The 19,345-nt window shown below is 40.3% G+C and overlaps 1 protein-coding gene across 11 annotated transcripts in view; it reads left to right on the top strand.

Moving 5' to 3' along the window:
- The window catches only part of CIT (citron rho-interacting serine/threonine kinase), a 67,571-nt gene that overhangs the window by 14,030 nt on the left and 34,196 nt on the right, over positions 1-19,345 (top strand). For 7 of the 11 annotated variants that reach the window (XM_039725886.1, XM_039725879.1, XM_039725882.1 and 4 more), the window contains 9 exons: positions 396-576; positions 7,532-7,637; positions 8,511-8,654; positions 9,982-10,101; positions 13,755-13,925; positions 14,168-14,227; positions 14,781-14,834; positions 15,991-16,131; positions 16,497-16,622. In XM_039725886.1, coding sequence (XP_039581820.1) covers positions 396-576; positions 7,532-7,637; positions 8,511-8,654; positions 9,982-10,101; positions 13,755-13,925; positions 14,168-14,227; positions 14,781-14,834; positions 15,991-16,131; positions 16,497-16,622 — 1,103 coding nt within the window. The remainder of the gene's footprint in view (positions 1-395; positions 577-7,531; positions 7,638-8,510; positions 8,655-9,981; positions 10,102-13,754; positions 13,926-14,167; positions 14,228-14,780; positions 14,835-15,990; positions 16,132-16,496; positions 16,623-19,345) is intronic. The other 4 variants (XM_039725880.1, XM_039725884.1, XM_039725883.1 and 1 more) reach the window with 1 other exon arrangement.

Consider the following 19,345-nt stretch of genomic DNA (forward strand, 5'->3'; position numbering starts at 1 on the left):
TTCCTTTTCAAGATGAATCAGAATTGACAGGCTTCTGGCTATATTACAGTAATGATTTTCTTAGCCTGGTGCTTTGATTTTATTATTTATGTGTTAAAAACCCCAACATCTTAACCTGAAAAAACCCCCAAACCCCAGAATCTCCAATGCCCAAGCTAAATCCCAGTTTGATCAGTGTGGGAGATGCTGTGCCTGCAGAGTGGTAGCCATGTTGGCAGCTCAGGGGTTAATCTCTTGTTGCTGTAATACGCTTTGAGAGCAGCAGCTCAGTCTGCTTGTGTTAGCAAGATTAAAAGCAGGAGCTGCAGTGCCGTTGCAAGCACTGAATGAGTGGGACTGTTGCAGAGTGAACTGTAGCTGAATTTTATCTTTTCTTCTTGCTTTTTTTCCACCAGCTCCTCCCCCCTTCGTTCCTACTCTCAAGTCTGATGATGACACCTCAAATTTTGATGAACCAGAGAAGAATTCGCGGGTTTTATCCTCTACGCGCCAGTTGAACCCAGCAGGATTCTCGGGGGAAGATTTGCCATTTGTGGGGTTTTCATTCATCAAGGCTTTGGGGATACTCAGATCAGAGTAAGTAGAAATTATTGCTCAGGTGGATAGGACTGCTGGAAAAATGGGTAGGTTTGTTGCAGAGAGGATGGTGTGTGTGTGTGAGGGAAAGCTGTTTTAACTGACCTGTACTCTGCTGTAGGGAAGCTGCCAGGGCTGTATCTGTTGCTGGTGTGTCTTGTGCATGTCCTACTGTTCTCTGATTATTTCTGGGATGAGAGGGAGGAAATGGGATGGAAAGATTCATTCTAAACCAGTTATTATTAAAATTGTAGTTCAAACAGTTTGAATTAGTTGTTGCTGTTTAGCAGGGAGCAGTAGGCGATTGCATTTCTGGTACTGCAGATCCCTGCAAGGAGGAGAATACTGAGGAGTTCAGAGATGGAAAAAGGGGATGGTGTTATTTTATTGGGTCAGAGAGTGGGCACCAAGTGCTGGGAATGTGTAAGGCTGAATCAGTGATCCATAGAAAAGGAGCTCCACTAACCTGGGAATGTGCAGTGATGGGTCAGTGAGCAAGAGAAGGAGCTGCATGGCAGCTGGCTCTGTGCTGCTGGGTCAAGTTAAAATAGCAGGACTGGACATTGCTGTGGTGTGTGTTCAGAGACTGGAGATTCAGAGCAAATATGCAGTGGCCATGTGTGTGGAGGGATGTAAAGACCTCAGAGAAATGGTTTTCAATGGAAAGAAAACATGATTTCCAAGAGAATGGAGTCAGAGAAAAAGAAGAATATAAGCAGTGTGATATAAACCATTTGATGTGGTGGGTGGTTGGTTTCTGATGACAGAGCTATTGAAAAAGTATCAGTGCAGTGTGTTAAGTTGGGAAGTCCTTAGCTCAGGACCAGGAGGCCTCTCAGGAACGCAGTGGCTTTGGCTGGGTTAGTGACTCAATGCACTGTGTTTTCATGTCAACCCTCGTTCCCTGCTGCTGGTTTGCTCCCTTCTGGGACTTCATTGTCAAATCTGTCTTAATTGAGTTTCGTTTTATGTCATATTGGTGATAGTTGCTCTGCAGTAAGATTGTCACCGAATTTGGTGATACTGTTGACATCTTTGATCTTGCTCACACTGTGAATCAAGGTTATATGATGGTTATGCCAGAGATAAAATGGGAATCTTTGCTTTCCCCTCCTCAGCAGAGTTGCTTTTATGGCAAAAGAGGAAGGAAGGGAAAGGATATAAAACCCCAGAAAGTGTTCTTTTGATTAAATGATCTAATATTGTCAGCAGGATGGAATGTTAGATCTGTAGATACCCAGGGTTAAAATCTGTCTTAATTTAAGAGTGGGATAACTTAGGCTGTTCTCTTGTCTGCCTGGAGAACTGCAATCTGTGTACCAGGTCTATGTGGCCATTCAGGTGACAGTCAGAAAAGCCCCAACAGTGACCATATATATGTGGTAAAAACATATATGTAATTGGGCCCAGGACTAGAACTGAAGAGGAGTGTGGGGTAAAGTCTCAGAACAGTGGTGAAACTGTGCTGCAGAATGAGAGAGCTGTAGATGGACTGAGGTGCTTTCTCTGTGGAGCTGGTACCAAAAATGTATATGGGAGTTACATTTGAATTTTGGGAATAGGTGAGAAGAGGTACAGCAAACGAATATAGAGATTAATGTCCTCTGCTGAAATTTTGACTGAAATGAAATTTGTTTGGTGTGGCCTGTATTTTCTTAAACTGGAACAGAAAGTTGTCTTATATTTAATTTTATTCTAAACCATTTTAATATGAGTAGATATTAATGGTTTCTTTTTCTTGAGTGAGATCTCAATAAATGCATTTATTTTTAGCAGTAAATGCTTGCCTTTTGCTCTAAGAAGGTGATTCAAATATGGTAAAGCCCTTATGGAGACTCTAAAATACCTGTATTTAAATAATGCAGTGATTAGTTTATTCTCAATACCACTGCAAATGGGTCACAAAGATAACTTCTTACTTATAAAATGTTGTCTGATATGTGTTTTGCTTGAGGAAATAGAGTCCTGTTTCTGTCTGCACTGCCTTGAAAATGAAATTCTTAGATGAAGAACAGTAAAGTGTGGAGGGTGCTAATCTGTTGTGAATCTTGGGATGCCTTCTCTGGAAGATCCTAAGTCATGAAGTTTATCAGTCCAGAATTTTTTAAAAAAACCTTTTCCTGTGCAAGTCTATCCTTATGGTTGCTAAGTGATGCAGATCTATTTTCCTGTCTGCAGCACGAACCCTCTAGTGCTGCTTACTGTAAGGCCAGGCAACTGCAGAGTGCTGGTGATGAGGTCCTTGAAACTTTCAGCACTTTGAATCTGGGGGCTGTCAAACTCTGAAGGACAAACCCTTGTCCACTGGACAGTAAAGCTATGGCTGAGTTGGGTATTTCAAATACTTCAGAGAAAAGGCAGCTAAAGAAGAAGGACAGAAGAAGGATAACAGAAATTCTCTTTTCCACCCTCCCAATGACTTCAGGCTAGAAGGGTTTCCCTTCTTTAAGTCACTTAGACCTGTTGCCAGAAATTACATGGCTGGTGTGTAGTTTAGAAGGGTCCATTGGATTGCAGTGCTCTGTCTGCTGCCCCATACAGTGTGAGATTTGAGAATTTGTGTCCCTCTAACAAATGTGAGATTAATCAAAAATGCAAAAGGCGCAGCAATAATGTGTCATAGGAAGCAATCAGGAGAAATCAAGAGCATTGTTTAAGATGTGGATTCCTGTACTAGCAAAGTGTTTAAATGAGTCTGCTCTTAGGAGAGCTGGGCTGAGGCTGCAGAGAAGGACCAGCTAGCTCCTTCTCTCATCATGGCCTCTGAATTCTGGATGTGGGGGAGAAAAGCCTGTCTGGCTGCAAATCTGGCTGCTGGTTTGGCTGCAAGCGTGTGACTGTGACAAGATAAGAGGCAACCAAGAGTTTAATTCCATTAAAAGCCAGCCCCACCTTACTTCCTGTCCCTAACTATGGCTGATCTCCAGTGCTTAGAACAAGTGACAGAAGCCCTTAGCTGCCAAAAATATGCATCAAGTGGTGGAAGAAAATTGTTCTTGTCTTTCGAGGTGACTAGCAGAAATATAAGATAAATATGTTATAAATCCAGGGCTAACCAAATATACCAAACTGCCTAATACTAAAAAGAAATACTAATAAAATTAATGCCTAATAAAAATAAACACCAAATAAAATAAATCCAAATATCTAATAAAAAATAAGTGCCTAATTAAAAAATAGTTCATTATGTAAAATTTTGCCTATGTTCTCTCTCTAAGGTCCGAAGAAGTGGTGTTTCTCAAGATTTCTGGGGGTTTTTTTTCTGATTTTTTTGGGGTTACTGGGATTGAGGTTTTTTTCATTTAAAAATTTGATATGGATTCGTGACTGTCATTACAAAATACTGAGTTAAAATGGGCCATTCCTCCAAAAAGAAGGATTTCTACTGATTTCTTCCAACAGTTTGTTGGGTTCTGGTAAGCTCTTTCACCAAAGATAGATGAAAGAGGAAGCACAGGATGAGCATACCAAAAATATGCTTTGCTTCAGCAAGCTCTATTCACAGATTGATGGTATCACTGTTTGTTTTTGGTTGGTTTTTTTTAGGCCTGAGCAAGCATTTACGAGGGGGTGGAAGGTACAGATGAGTATAATGCTAAAAAGAATAGAGCATGAGGGATGGGGGATGAGATTATCAGCATGTTGTGTGGGGGCCAGGATTAGGACAGATGGTGCCAATCACTGTGAGAAGGAAGCACAGGTGAGTTGGGGGATTGGGACAGTGGCAGAAAAGGACACAGGAAGTTACAAGGTGTGCTGGGTTGCTCCAGGTCCAAGTTGGATACCAAGAATCAGCTTGGAGCTTTTCCCATGGCAATGCTTTTTTCTTCTTCATCTCAGCCACGTTAGGACTGGAGGAGCTTTTACACAAGCAGCACCATTTCTGCTCATTCTGCTGGTTGAGGCTGCTGCTGATCTAGCTGTGAAATCACTAGTCAGCTCTAAGTTAACTTGGCTTTTAGTCATGCAGGCACTGCTTCTCTGGGAAGTAAATTGGCACAGCCAGTGCTATGAGAGCTTGGTACCCTAGACTTGGATTTGGGGTTTTTTTTAATCTTTTATTGCAATTTTTTTGTTGATGGAGCTGGTTACCTTTTGTTAATCATTTTTTTCACACTTGAGAGGAAGCAGCAGAAACTGCTCTGTTGTGCTAAGAGAATTGATCCAGATGTAGCAGTTAATTAAATGAAATACTCTGAGATGGCCCCAGCCTGAATGATAGCTTTGCATCATGGCTTTTGATGTTGGATTGTATGTGTTTAATTTCTGCAATGATGCTGACAGAGGAAGAATATAAGTGCCCCAGAAATGTGGGTATTTTCCACCTTGTCATGCTCTGTTGAGAGCTTCTATCACCATGACAAGGCTTATTAGATTAGTCAGTATTCCATTTCTCTTGATTTCCTCTGTCTGCCCCTTTCTGATACTTTGAAGGTTGTATGGATGTTCAGGAAGTTGTTCTAATACAATTTGTACACAGGAAAGAATTACTGGGAGAGCATGTCTCCTAAAAACTGTGTGTCCAGTGCTAACTGAGATCAGCTTCCCTTGGGGATGAGATGTACTGTTTCCATGGCAGGAAAATCACCGTGTCACCAGCACATATATTTTTAAGGAATTTTTTCCTCACTTTGGACAGGGAAGGGGAAGAAAGATTGTAGTTGTGTCTGCAGCCTTCTCTCCCCTTACAAAGCCAAGAGCAGCCCTGAGGAGCAGCTCCCTCTGCAGCCACCTCATGAAATCCAAACCTGGGCAGTCTCCTGTGCCCTGTCCCATCCCATCCCACCCTCCTGCCTTTTGCAGAGCTCTTCATTTCCTTCCCTGAATCCCTCCTGTTCCTGCCTGCCTTGCAGTGCCTGGGGATGCTTTCAGCTGGCTCACCGTGAGAAGTTTATGAAATGCAAAATGGTGCCTGTAATATTAGGCTCTGATTCTTTTAATAGCAAATAAAATAAACAAGCAAAAATGACAAATAAAATTAGCTCCTTTGGGAAGGTGGAATAGAAGACACAAATAAAACCAGCTCTGTGAGAACTGACTAGAGTTTTCTTAGGTAATGCCACAGATCCAAAAAGAATGGAAGTAAAAACTTGATGGTTGAAGTTGAAACTATACTTTAAGATTGTTTTAGCCAATACAGTTCAGATCAGTAAAACTAAATTTTTATTAAAAGAAGATTTTCAGATTTGTCTCAGTACATATTTGCAGCTATTTACATATATATGATTAACATTTGAAAGCAGATTCCTTAGTGTCTTTTTTAGTTAATGTGAGCTTTAATTTGTATTTTTAGACTGCTTTTCTCAACTATTCATTTTTAGCCTTGTTTGTACACCCAGCTGTTATGGGATTTAATATGCATCTTTCTCAGATGGTTGCTTTTTCTCTGTAGGAGTATAGACACGCTTTATAAATTGATTTTTAAATATGGTAATTTGACGGATCAGATTGATTGGACCAGGGCTAAAGGAATGCTGTATAAAAGCATTAATTTAAAACTTTTTTTTTAGTAGATACTGATTATATCTCTATCATTGGCATGCAGGATTCTTTCTTCTAAGTTTTCCCATATCAGGTTTCTGAAGAGATGTATTAATATCTGACCTTTCAAGGCAGCATTGGTGGATTTTGCTGTGTTTGTTTGCTGATATTAAAACAGTCTTTCCTAACCACTGCTCAGGGCGGTGATGCTGAAGATCTGTTTGATCCAGAAATGTTGCTGCATTTTTGTAAAAATCCATGCATATATTTCTGTGCCTCTGCTGCATATCCAGTTGGATTAAGGAGTAGGTTTTTCTCAGAAAATGGTGGTGATGGAAGGAAACTTTCCTTGGTGTTGAGAGGAGCCTGTGCTGCTGTGTGTGGGTGTGTGGCTCTATGCAGAGAGCTGCTCAGAGCTCCTTTCTCTCCGTGGGGATAACTGGCTGCACACCAAACTGTGGCCAGGAGAAGCAGAAAGCAACGTGTGGGCAGCCTGTGTGATCTTTTATTAGCACCTTCATTGTACTGCTGCTTTTTCATCTATCAGTTAACACTGCTTCCATCATTAACTGCTCGAGTCTCTAGTCTGAATCATTTTATGCGAGGGAGAATGTGATTTTTAAAATTGTGTTTTGATGTGTGTACTTAATTTTTTGGTTGCAGATTGCATATTTAAGACTTTGCAAAGCACTAAAAATATGCTCCTAAACATCAGGTGGCTTCCTATCCTTTTCTAAAATAAATTCAAACTAACAGGAATGGTAAACTTCTTAAATGCTGAGTCCTAATTAGACAGAAAGCTTAAGAACAAGTAAATATTTTCCCCTGGCTTCTGGAGTCAAATTGTTTTGAACAGTACAGTTGTGTCTCAGAAAAAAAAAATTACTTCTAAGTGGAACTCTGAAGTTCTGCAGTGTGACTAATCATATTGATATTGATTGGGTTTGTAGGGATCATATGAACTGGGTTAGGGAAGTTTCAATTTTGATTCACAGAATGTAACTAAGGATATTAAATTCTTCTTCCTGTGGTGCACATTATGACATGTTGAAGTTTGTAGAGCTTTTATACTTTGATGATAATTAAAAAACCTGTTTAAAAATAAAGTGCCAAATAAAAAACATTTCTCTGAAAATTTGTTATCTTTCCAAATGGTTATGTTGACTTTATGCTCTGTTTTTGTTGCACCTATAAATCCCTACAAATCATGCAAAACTGCTGCTGTGATTTATTGTTTTGCACTCTGACATAGCCACTGATGGAAAATATTAATATTGTAACTAGAAGTACGCGTGGATTATTTAATAACGATGCACTGTCATTAGCTTTTCTGGTACGTTTGATCTGCAGTGGTGGCTGTTAGGCTGTGATTGCTGCACAATCACATTTCTTTTATCCTGGAATAAGTAAGTACCCAATGACTTTACAGTACCTTTTGCCCATATTCATGTGCTGTTTGGCTTTGCTCTTTTAGATCTGTTTTTTCAAGTGTGGATTCCCCAGCCAAGGTCAGCTCCATGGAAAAGACACTTCTTCTCAAGAGCAAAGAGCTCCAAGACGCCCAGGACAAGTGTCACAAGGTATTTATTTATGCGATTGGCCACACCCATTGCTCCAGGAATCTGCAACCACTGTATGTCCAGGGATCTGTCAGATGCTGCTGATCATCCAGACTCGTGGTGGGCAAAGTGCTTTTCCTTCAGAGAGGTGGCTTCCTGTCCAGTACAAAGGGAGATGAATTTGGGCCATGCTGTTGCTGTAGATACTTTTAACTTAACAAGAAGCGGCTCTGGATTTTAAACAGTGCTTTTCTCAGCGTGCCACAGACGACTGCTTCTTCCTGCAGGCCCTGCCTCTTCATCAGACACACATTACAGCAGTACTGTTCTGAGGGCTCTTCCTCACTCATCAGCTCCTGCTTATATAACTGTTGTCACGTCACTGCTTTATGGTGAACGTCTTGTAACAGTTGCTGTGCTCCAATAAAGGGAACCTGGTGGAGTCTTTTAACACTTACTGCTTGTTTTGAGACTTTTATGAGAGTTCCATTACTTTTCTCCCTGCTCGGTTCTGGATTTGACCATTTGCTCCTGACAAGGAGATGGGGGGAAACCATCTTCTGGTCCAGCATGGATTTGGGATAAGGTTAAAGTGACCCATCTCTGCAAGTCAGGTGAAAAATGATTGTGTCTTCTTTGCTAACTGGGGTTCGAAGAATGACTGAATATGAACAAGCAGCTTGAATGAATGGGGTGACTTAGACTTACTACTTTGTCCTTAAGAAGAACTGTGCATTCCTGGAGCAGAGACAATGGTATCGGAATTTAAACACCATTTGGAGAAACGTAGCTAGAAGTCTCTTGGAGACAAATTCCTTACAAAGAGAGCTCTGAAAGTAGCAGTTAACAAAGCTTTTGAAGCCCCCCTTTATAACCTCTTGATATTTATTGCAGATGGAGCAGGAAATGACGCGGTTGCACCGGAGAGTGTCAGAGGTGGAGGCTGTACTTAGCCAAAAGGAGGTGGAACTGAAAGCCTCTGAGACCCAGCGATCCCTCCTGGAGCAGGACCTGGCCACCTATATCACAGAATGCAGTGTGAGCCCTTACACCAGTCCTTTCAGCTCTGAAGGCCTGAAATCTGGTGGTCTTTGTCTTTCTCTTCCATCATGCTTTCAGTGGGGTACTTGATGGAGAGAAAATACTATGTGAGAGGATATCTGTTGGACATGGAGCCCTGAAGTGTTTGCACAAGCTTGATTGGTAGTTTTATTCAGATGTTGTTTCATGGTCATGTGCTTAGATCATGCAGGAGTGACTACTGTCCTGGTCTTGCTGAAACTCTTTGTGGTGTTTGTCTTACTGGCTGTGCTAGAACATGCCTGGTTGTGCTTCTTGAAGGTTTCTTAGCTGGAAGAGGATGGGGCCTAATCAGTGCCTAGACAGAAATCTTCAAGAACAAATAGGATTAGGAAGCAGTGGTGTTGCCTCCATCTGTGGTGTCCTGAGTTCAGACCCATCCTGTTCCCCAGCACAGTGTCAGGGAAGATCTAGGACAGGTGCTGTTTTTCAGGTAGAATATAAAAATGAGGCTGTAAAGCCATGTCTTCAAAGATCATTTTTCACGAGAGCTGGAATGTCTGCCCAGTTGTCACTGGCAATATTCCAGTGAGGATATTTTCATTCTAGTTGATAGTCTCTGTATTTTCAGTTAGATACACAATTATGTTTCCTCTCTTGTACCAAGAGCAAAAATGCAGCTAATACTCTGTTCCAGAGAATTGAAAACCATTTCTGATGTCTTGGTTTGTTGGGAAGGACATCTTAAAATGGGGCCAAGTGATTTTCCTATACTGAATGCTACTAGGCAAAGAAAGAAAATTCAGTTTATATCTACTGTTGATGAATAACATTCAGTTAATAGGAGCACCACTCCACTGGGGACTCCAAATTTGGAGGTAAGGCATGTGGTGCGATACAGACTCAGCTCTTCTGTTCCTTACAGAAATTTAACAATGATTAAGGCATTTGACTCACTTAACAGCAACAAGAAAAATGTAAGTAACATGAAGTTGAAGGATTGTATCTAGGTTGTGAATTAATAGTGCTGGATAAAATATAGATAAATGCTGTCAATAATGGATGCCTTTTGTGATCTGTGTTTGGTTTTTGTCTCTAAACCTGATGTGAGGAAGTGGAGATTTGAACTAAGATTTAAGTTGAGTAAACAGTGTTTGTAAAATGGGCTGCTTCTGTTCAGATAGGAGCAGCACTGGCCATGAATTTCATTAGGATTCCATCACTGGTGCCTCCATTTTTTTGATGCCTCACTGCAGTCGAGGAGGCATTTGTGTAACTAAAGATCTTCATTATACAACCATTTGAGAAACCAAAGCCTATGTATTGAACATTTTGCTTTCTGCAGAGCTTAAAGCGCAGCCTGGAGCAGGCACGGATGGAGGTGTCTCAGGAAGATGATAAGGCACTACAGCTACTTCATGATATCAGAGAGCAAAGCCGAAAACTGCAAGAGATCAAAGAACAGGTATTCCTGCTTCTTTGGGGAGCAGAGTGGCTGCCCACAAATAGGCATTCTTGGCACATTCTAGCTCTGGTGCCAGGATTACGCTCGGTGTTGATAGGCTGTGATAACTCCCAAGCTGTGTGATTTCACAGGGGTTCCTCAACAATACAGGAAGCTACAAAATTCCACTTGTGTATTTTGCAAGTAAGCACAAACTCCAACCTTCACCTTTTTCTTTTCCTAGTCCTGAAAGTACTTCATCTATACAATCTGGTTAGGAGAAAGTTCCAATGCTTTAGTAACATGCTGCACTAGAGATGACCTATCCATTTTAAATGGTTAAGGTATGGAAATGTCACAAGTTAATGAATCTTCACCTGAGAGAGAGCTGAGCTAACCTAAATTTTGTGGAATTTTTTTTTTGTTTTGTTTTAATTTATTTGTTTCTTCTTTATCTTACCATTTAAAATGCTTAATAGCATTTCAAAAAAGGATGTGTGTTGCCTAACTGTTCTCTTCCCGATTTGATCTGTTTACAAAGTAGAAATTGATAATTTTCTTTTCCACCCAAAGAATGTAGAAAATTTATTAATTCACACAGTTGCTCCTAAGGAAAAAAAGATCAAAATTAAATGAAAACATTGTGACAAATGTGGTCATTGCAAGGGAGAAGCCATTCAGTTTTATGAATTAACAGCAACATACTGCATTGAGAAAAAGAAACTGAAATTTGCTATAGCATTCAGACAATTCTTTGTAATTATCTGTTGGTTTTCATCTTCAAAGCACTTTACAAACATTAACTGACTCATTTCAAAGTCTCTGAGACAAGGAAGCCCTGAAACCTTGGTAATAATTCTCCAGACATGAGTAGCTCTTATGTAAAAAGTAATGAAATGCAAACCCAACCCTCTGGATGTAGCTGGCCTCCACAGACTTCCCCAGCATTCTTCTGGGTGGTTGTTTTATGTAATACAAGGGATCTAAAGCTCCCTGCTCTCTCTTCTGGTGCTTTGCTAGCAAAGTTGCTTTAAATGCTGAAATGGGGAACATTTTTGATGATTTTAAATATCCACAGATTCTTAGGCAGTACAGACACACGTAACAGAGGAAACATAATGCAAGTAATTTTTAATCAAACACTTTGTCTCAGAATCTCTTAATTTGGCTTGTGAAGATTCACAATGACATAAAGAGGCTGCTTAGTTCAACAAATGGGTCCTGCAGACTTTCATGTCTGTGCTGGCTTTCTGAGCTCCCTGAAACACGTGTGCAAGAGCCTTGCAACCAAAAATGCTGAGAGATTTGTGCTGACTCATATGAGCAGGTAGGTCTTGGCCATTAAAGACTTGGACCATGACTTTTAAGTCAGAGGGAACTGGAAGATGGAAGAGCCCCTCAGAGTTTTGCTGGAAACCTGAGGATTCAGAGAGAATAAATCAAATCAACAGCAAATCAGAATCTTCAAAACCCAATAATTAGGCATTTGATATTTTCAGGGCGAGGCTGTAGGTTCAACTTAACCTCAGGTGCTTGGGTAGAAGAGCATGGTGGGTTTGTGGGGTTTTTTGTTTGCTTGGGGTGTGTGTTTGGTTTTTGTTTTGTTTTGTTTTTTTTTGTTTTAACTAAGCCTGTGCTCTGGTCATTATTTGATGAAGAACTGTACTAACAGACAAACTTGCAACTAATCAGAATCTGTATTTTTTTGAAAGCCCAAATCATGTCTGTGTAGTTCCCTGATGTGATTTGCTTCAGGTACATGCCCTGAACTTGTCTAGTAACCTGTGCTTAAATACCTCTTGGTATTTTAGAACTCTGAGCAATGCATATCCCAGAGGTTTGTTCTGTGTTGCCTTGAGTGGTGTGGCCTGTTCCTCTGATCTATCTCGGGACTTATTCAAAGGCAGTCTTGCAAATGTGATGAAACAAGAAAATCTGAAATATGACTAATTATCTCCTCTTCTTTCTTCTTTTCTCCCTCCCCATTTTCCTCCCTTCCCAAATGCTCATTTTAACAGTGGCAACTATTGTCATACCTTCAATTCTTTGGTCAAGTGTTTGCTGATATAAAAGCCCAGTATTTTAGGAAGTCTAAACAAATTATGATTTCTGAACAGAACATTTATTCCTTCAAACCATTCTGCCTTTTTTGTTCACAGATGTATTTGTATAAAAAGAATATTTGAGTTAATACATGCTTAGTTATTAGAAAAGAAGCTCTTTTTTTTTTCCAGGAAGAAAATAAGATTATCCTTGCATTTTAGTTATTAGAAAAGAAGCTCTATTTTTTTTTCCAGGAAGAAAATAAGATCATCCTTGCATAGGAGATGAACTGGAAAGAGTAGGTCCCTGTTTGGCTTACCAAGTGGTCCTTGCATAGGAGATGAACTGGAAATAGTAGGTCCCTGTTTGGCTTACCAAGTGGAGAACCAGTTTTGGGATTACAAGCCAAAGAGCCATTCTTTGCTCCCTGTAAGGGACAGTAAAGCAACCTGCTTAAGGCCTGGCTTCTTTCAAACCTGCATAAGCTCTGACTGCTGGAGAATGAGGGGCTGCCAGCAGGGTCAGTGCTCAGCAGTCACTCGTGGAGCTGAAGGCGCTGCCTGTCTGGAGGGAGCGATGACAAACCTGCTTCTGTCACGAGACAGTTATTCTTCTCAATATGGGGGTAGTCAGGCATACTGTAAGATATTAAAATGGAAAGAAAGATAGACTCCCCCACTGTCAGTCCTTCACAATCTTTGTTCCTAACTCTTGATGTGCATGTTTTCTTCTTGTTCTCAGCTTCGTAAAAAATACTTTGATTTTGGAGAGGGCTTTTTGGTGGTTTTTTTTTGGTTTTTTTTTTGCTTTAGAGTAATTTTATGAAGTGCATACTTGCAGGAGTTAGTAAATGCTAAACATAATTACATTCTTTTCTTCCAGTGCAAATATGTGAAGCAATCTCTCGAGCTAGTCTCAGTTTGAGTTCCCAGTCTCATTGAGATAGTCAATTCAAATGCTCTTTTCTTCTCCCACCTTCCCCATCCGAATGCCCTGTCTTGTAGTCTCCTACATGGGGAATCTTTATTTCTGCTTGTATAGGCAAATATCTTCTGTGAGCAGTGAGTTTTAGATAGTTTTTCTAAGATAATATTTGATTTTTAGGTTGTCTCCCATACTGAGCAATGTGATCCTTTTTAACTCTGTCAAGAGAAATCTGATGGCTGCAAGCCACAGTGTGCAACCCCTCTGCTTCTCCTTCTTTCCTTTTACCCAAGCTGTGCAGATCTGTGATAACTGTCATGTTATCAGCCTGAGAAAATAGATCTTGAGGGAGCATCTGGGCATTTAGTAGAGACATCAACTCAAAGGCACATTTCTGTTTCAGAAATTAGAAATGTAAGTAATTTTTATCATTTGTATGTAGATGTATGTATGTGTTCCTGCACTCTCAAAAAGTCAATGTTTTGATTTGGAAGTATTGAGTTGAAAGTGACAAGACTCAAACCAGAACACCATGAGTGTTATTTTAGTTAGTTTTTACTGGTTTATTTTGTACTTTATCTTTCTTCTACGTGCTTTTAAGTGCATCTCTTGCCTGCAGTCAGTATTCTGGAATCTGCTGCTCCAAGCATTTCCCCCGTTGCCTCTAAACTGTAATCCCTTCTCCTTCCCTTGCACCCCAACTACAGGAATACCAAGCTCAAGTAGAAGAAATGAGGCTGATGATGAATCAGCTGGAAGAGGATCTGATCTCAGCTCGCAGGCGCAGCGATCTCTACGAGTCGGAGTTGAGGGAGTCCCGCCTGGCAGCCGAGGAATTCAAACGTAAAGCTGCCGAGTGCCACAACAAACTGCAAAAGGTAGTTTAGGCTTCATGGGAGAGGGGGCTGAGGCTTGCTGGAATATCTAGTGCTACTTGACACGTGCACACACAAGTTGTGGGTGTGCCCTTCAAAGATTAGCGTGGTTCGTACAACTAACACAACGTGTTTCTTGTGATGTGATTTATACTTTGTGTAACTGCTGGCGTTTAAATAGCATGAGGTGATGACTGGATAGAAGCCTGGCTTTTCCTGAGATTTTCATGTGTTTTATATTTAAGTTACAGGTTAAAGATCAAGGAAAAAATGAGGCAGGAGAGTTGTATTCCAAACTGGAAAAGGTATGTTACTTCAGTGTTCTAGATTTTGCTTCCCAGGTGTTTCATTTTTTGCACAGAAACCAAACCTTGGCTAGTCAGTGGCATGCATGGCCTCACAGCCCCCACCTCCTTTCATTTTATGTTTTAAGACATCTTGGTGTGATTCACTATTCTCTTTTATTTGATCTAAAGCTGTCTCTGGATAACCTGTTCTTAATGGATTGTGTTGAGAAGTCCGGCAAAGACAGGCTGTTATGTGTCATCAGAGTTTGGAGTCAGGCTGGGGGTACATCAGGGTTTGCTTTACACAGAAAGAACAGCAAGTGAAAAACAAAAAGAATTCTGAGTGTTCTCACACTGAACAATCTTCTTGGTAACCAATATATTACATATATTAAGTGGAATTCAGCAAAATGGGAATGGATTTGCCAAGAAGTGTTTTGGTGTGTTGGAATTACAGGGGGAAACCAAGATTTTTGGGAAGCAAATTAAAACAAATATGATATTGTAACCAAAGAGCGTTTTCTCCTATTTGGTTTTGACTCTTTCCCTCCATCTTTTTGTCTAACTGTAGATCAATACAGAGCAGCAAGCCAAAATCCAGGAGCTGCAGGAAAAGCTGACAAAGGTAACGACTGGGTGGTGAAAGTGAGTTTTTCACAAGATTTCCCAGTGAAACCTTAATGAAGAGGAGAGATGCACTTTGTTTTACCCTCAAAAATAGAATTAGTCATAGCATGGGGGATGATAAGGAAAAGGGGGTGGGAACTGGTATCTGAAATCACTGGTGCTCTCAATATGCTTTTGGCTCTTGAGACATGTCAACAGTGTTTATTTTTACAAATGAAGCTGAGTCAGAACTGGAGTAGTGTAGAGAAATTCTCATTTAGAGGCCTGTTTGGGTATGCTCTGGACACTGCACTGGTCCCTTGCTTCTGAAGAAGGGTTCAGCTGGTTTTAGATCACTCGTAAAACACATGCTGGACTTGCTTTAGTCTCCCAGTATAATCTGCTTTAATCACTTGACAGTTCAGTTCTTCACAGGATCTTCACAGCAAAAATGTTGAATGATAAGGATTCACAACAGAATTAAAACACCTTATCAATGTCTGCTGAAAGTGGTGCAGAATATGTAAGATTTGCTGTCGTGGTCAGTCTGGAAGTTAAGGTGTCACTGTAAGAACAGTCAGGGAACTTCTCTTATTGGACTCCTTCAGCAGGAAAGAAAGGGGTTGTCATAATAATCCCCTGATTGAGCTTTTCAAACTTGGCACCTGCTGAGAGAGGGCTGTTTCAAGGGTTAATGATCATGAATATGGAGGCCAAAGCTACATAAATAGTATATTTATCTAATATTTCAAAACAATCATGTTTTAATCCCCTGTCTCCTTTTCTACCTGCATTAATGCCAAGGAATTATCTGTAGGCCAAGAGGTTATTCTCCTTGTCCTTCAATAAGAGTATTTTCTGAGTTCTTTTAAAGAACTTGGGCTGAGTTTGTGGTAGACATAACTTTCAGTATGCAGAGTCAAGTAACTTGCAATATAGCAAGACAAATGTATATCCTAGATTTAATTTTTTTTTGTGGAATAGAAGTCAAAATTATGGTTTGAAAGTTAAAATTTGGACTCATGCACATGTTAATTTAAACTGTTAAACCAGAGTTCTGTAGTGGTTTTATTGAGAATGTTGACCAACTTGAAGTTCTGAACCTTTCATACACCAAATTTTTTTGTGTGTGCTTTTCATTATAATAACTTTTTTTCTTCTCTCTTGACCTTCAGGCTGTGAAAGCCAGCTCAGAGGCAACTGAGCTCCTGCAGAATATCCGTCAGGCAAAGGAGAGGGCTGAGAAGGAGTTGGAGAAACTGCAGAACCGGGAGGATTCTAATGAAAGCATGAAGAAAAAATTGCTTGAAGCAGAGGTGAGTGCAGAGTGTCTGTCCAGAGTAAATCAGTTATTGAGATGTGTCTTAGTTTAGGAGCCCTCACCTGGGTGGCTCTGAACAGCATTCCTGTAGTGATTCTTCAGGGGAATGTGCTGTTGGACATTAAGCCATTTTTAATTTAGAAACTTACTTCTTTGAGGAAAACTGAGGGGTTTTGTTTTCAGCGAGGAATGGATAAGGACATATGGTTAGCCTGGGGGATTTAGGGTGTGATGAGGATTCAAAATGTGAAAGGCAGCCTTATATTGACTGCTTCAGCCTGTTTTCTCTAGAAACTAGTCCTTGCTTTGTGCTGATGCAGAGCTGGGTGGCCTAACCAGCAGCTCATAATTGCTCTGCAGGAACGGCGCCATTCTCTGGAGAATCAAGTGAAGAGATTAGAGACTGTGGAACGAAGAGAAAACCGCCTAAAAGAAGATATTCAAACTAAATCTCAACAGATTCAACAGATGGCAGAAAAAATTCTGGTGAGCAGAGGTGATAAATGAAATCTAGAGGGTAAGAGTTTGTAAGAAAGGGGTAGGGAAGAGTTAGAAGATGTAGAATTGCATTGAATAAGGTGGAAATTGTTGAATAAAGGGATTTGTTTCCTGTACCAGCAGAAAGCTTAAGTGTTCAAATACTATTTGCACCCCTAGTTACAAGCTCTCCTGTGCCTTTAGTCTTAATAGTGCTTCAAAACTGGAGTCATCTCAGTGGAAAACTTTTCCATCAACACAGTAATATTTAAATTATTTACTTTGTGATTGTTTCAGAGGTAAAACATTCTGAGGGCGGGTTTGGCAACAACAAAAACATCTCTCTTTTTAAGTAAATTGCAGAGGAATTTAGAGGTCAGATCTCTTAGAAATGCTTACATTTTGTAGTGGAGAAAAATTTGTCATGCAAACTATTCATCTCCAGACATATTTGATAGGAAACCATTTGCACCCACATAACTTCTCTGTTGGCAATTTCTTGTTTCTTTGCTGGTTAAAACTATTAAGGCAAGTTAGTATGTCAGTCTTTAGTGAATTGAGCAGAGGGTGTTTCTAATAATTTTGCTTCCTGGGACAGAAAGCATAATTTAATATTGGAATAATTAAATTTGTTTTGCCTTCCTCATGAATTTTCTCTGTGTGTTGCCAATATGACAAGGAAAAAATTATTACATTTTACTGATAGTAATCCCAAGCTGAGACACATCTGAGGAAGGCCAAATGGAAATGCAAAAATAAACATATTTGGAGTCAACAGATGACCCAGGCTTGTTCTGTGTGTAAAGACTTTAGCATCAGTATGCTGAGCACTGTCAAGAAAAGGTAGAATCAGTTCTTTAGTAGTGCTGTTCCTTTCAAATTGTTTTGATAGCAGGAGTGCATGGTAAGTGGGAGACTATGGTTGTGCTGGGCAGAGAGCCAATTTTATGTTTAGAAATAGTGTAAAACTTTGAATTGTTTCATAAGCCTCTTGTGTACATTTGGGGATTGTTCCTTGGTTTTGATTATGTTCTCTGTGGAGGAGAAAGTGGAAGGGAAGGCAGAAATATCAACTAATTGTTTTACACCATGGGATATGCTTAGCTCTTCTTATGGATAGTTTCCATGGAGTCCTGACAGAATGTTGGAGGGGTATTTTATAGAAAAAGTCAAACAGGCATTGAAGAAGTAATCCTACAGAGTCCTTCCTAGTCCCTTGCAGCTGATCTGGGAGCACAGGGTATTGGTATTCTTTTTTCCTCCACTCCTACCCTGTACCTTCCCTCAAGTTGTCTGTTCAAACATTTTTGACTTTTCTTGGTATAGAGAGGTAAGAGGGGAGTTGAAGATACAGAAATGCATAGAATAAGATGGAAGTTGGTGAAAAAAGGCATGGTTTTCATGTACATTCATGTAGCAGTACCTGAGAAGTACCTGCTCATCTGTCTGTAAGGAACTGATGAAGAAGTAAGAAACAAGTTAGAGAAGATACTTCTGCCTGCCTGAAAGTGCAGTGATCATTGCTGTGATACCAATAACAAAGTCAGTGCTGCATAGAGAATACTGAGTGAGAGCAGGAATGGAAGGAGATTACCTTTTTAAGCCCACACTGGCTGTTAAGTGCCACTGCAGGAACTGGTGAAGCTCCTGCTACAATATGAGCAGTCTGATGCTGGGAGCTTTGAAGCTGCTGCTGATCTGGTTGTCTGATTCTCTGCCAGGACCTGAAACGTGTGGGTTTCTGGGGGAGGTGAGTTGTCCCTCTTGTTGCTGGGAGACATATTTCAATTGCAAAAAGCAGCAATCTCCATTCCATGCAGGAGTGTCAGGGACTAGGCACTGTTGATGACCTACTTTTGGTGAACCTCCTCTTTGATTCTCACTTCTGGAAAAGGAGGTCTATTGCAATTACTGGAGCAAAAAAGCCTTCAAGATAAGGAAGATCAGGAAAAAGCATATCAAAATGCTATGTAAAGTACTAAAACAAACAAATATCAGGAAATTTTCCTGTTCTGTGCAGTAATGAGGGCAGACAGGAGATTCAGATGCACCTCAGCATCTGAACTTTTCTATGCAAGAGTCAGCCCAGTGGTAGTGAATGACAGACCTGGACCTGCTCCTGCTCTAAGGAAATGGTTGGAATGACAAATACGACAATAAATGAGCATTGGCTCTTGAGAAGTGTCCCATTGAAAGGTGGTTATAGATAGACCCCAAATAATATAGTCAGACTGCAGAAATAGGTAATTTCTGAAGTACAAATTCTTTAAGTCCTTCCTGTGCATGGCTGAAACTATCTGATGTGAAATAAAGAGACTGGAAAGATTCTGGTATGTTCCACCACATATATTGCATCCTGCACTTTTCATTTTTGAAGCCATTTATAAATAGCATTTCTGACAACATTTGTCCAAGGAATACAGCAAAGTAAATGCTATTCCCCCTCTGAATGCAGAATGAAGAGCACAGACAGCAGTACCCCGTTATTGAGGTCTGCTGTAAGAAAACAAGTGAGAGACCTTGTTAAAAATAGATCTGAACTTCCTGTGATGCCACTGCAGCTATAAAATGTTTATAACTATGTTTTCACCAAATGTCCTTGGCCTATCTTTGGGTATATTTTACTGGGAGATGGAGATTCTTACCATGGAAGTAGAAATCCTTGTCCTTAGCAGTGTTCCCAGTCTGCAGTAGATGGGTCAGCAGCAATATGCAAACTAAAAGTTGATAAT

The sequence above is a fragment of the Passer montanus genome, unplaced genomic scaffold (assembly GCF_014805655.1).
Source record: "Passer montanus isolate IOZ18808 unplaced genomic scaffold, ASM1480565v1 scaffold57, whole genome shotgun sequence".
Lineage (NCBI taxonomy): Eukaryota > Metazoa > Chordata > Aves > Passeriformes > Passeridae > Passer > Passer montanus.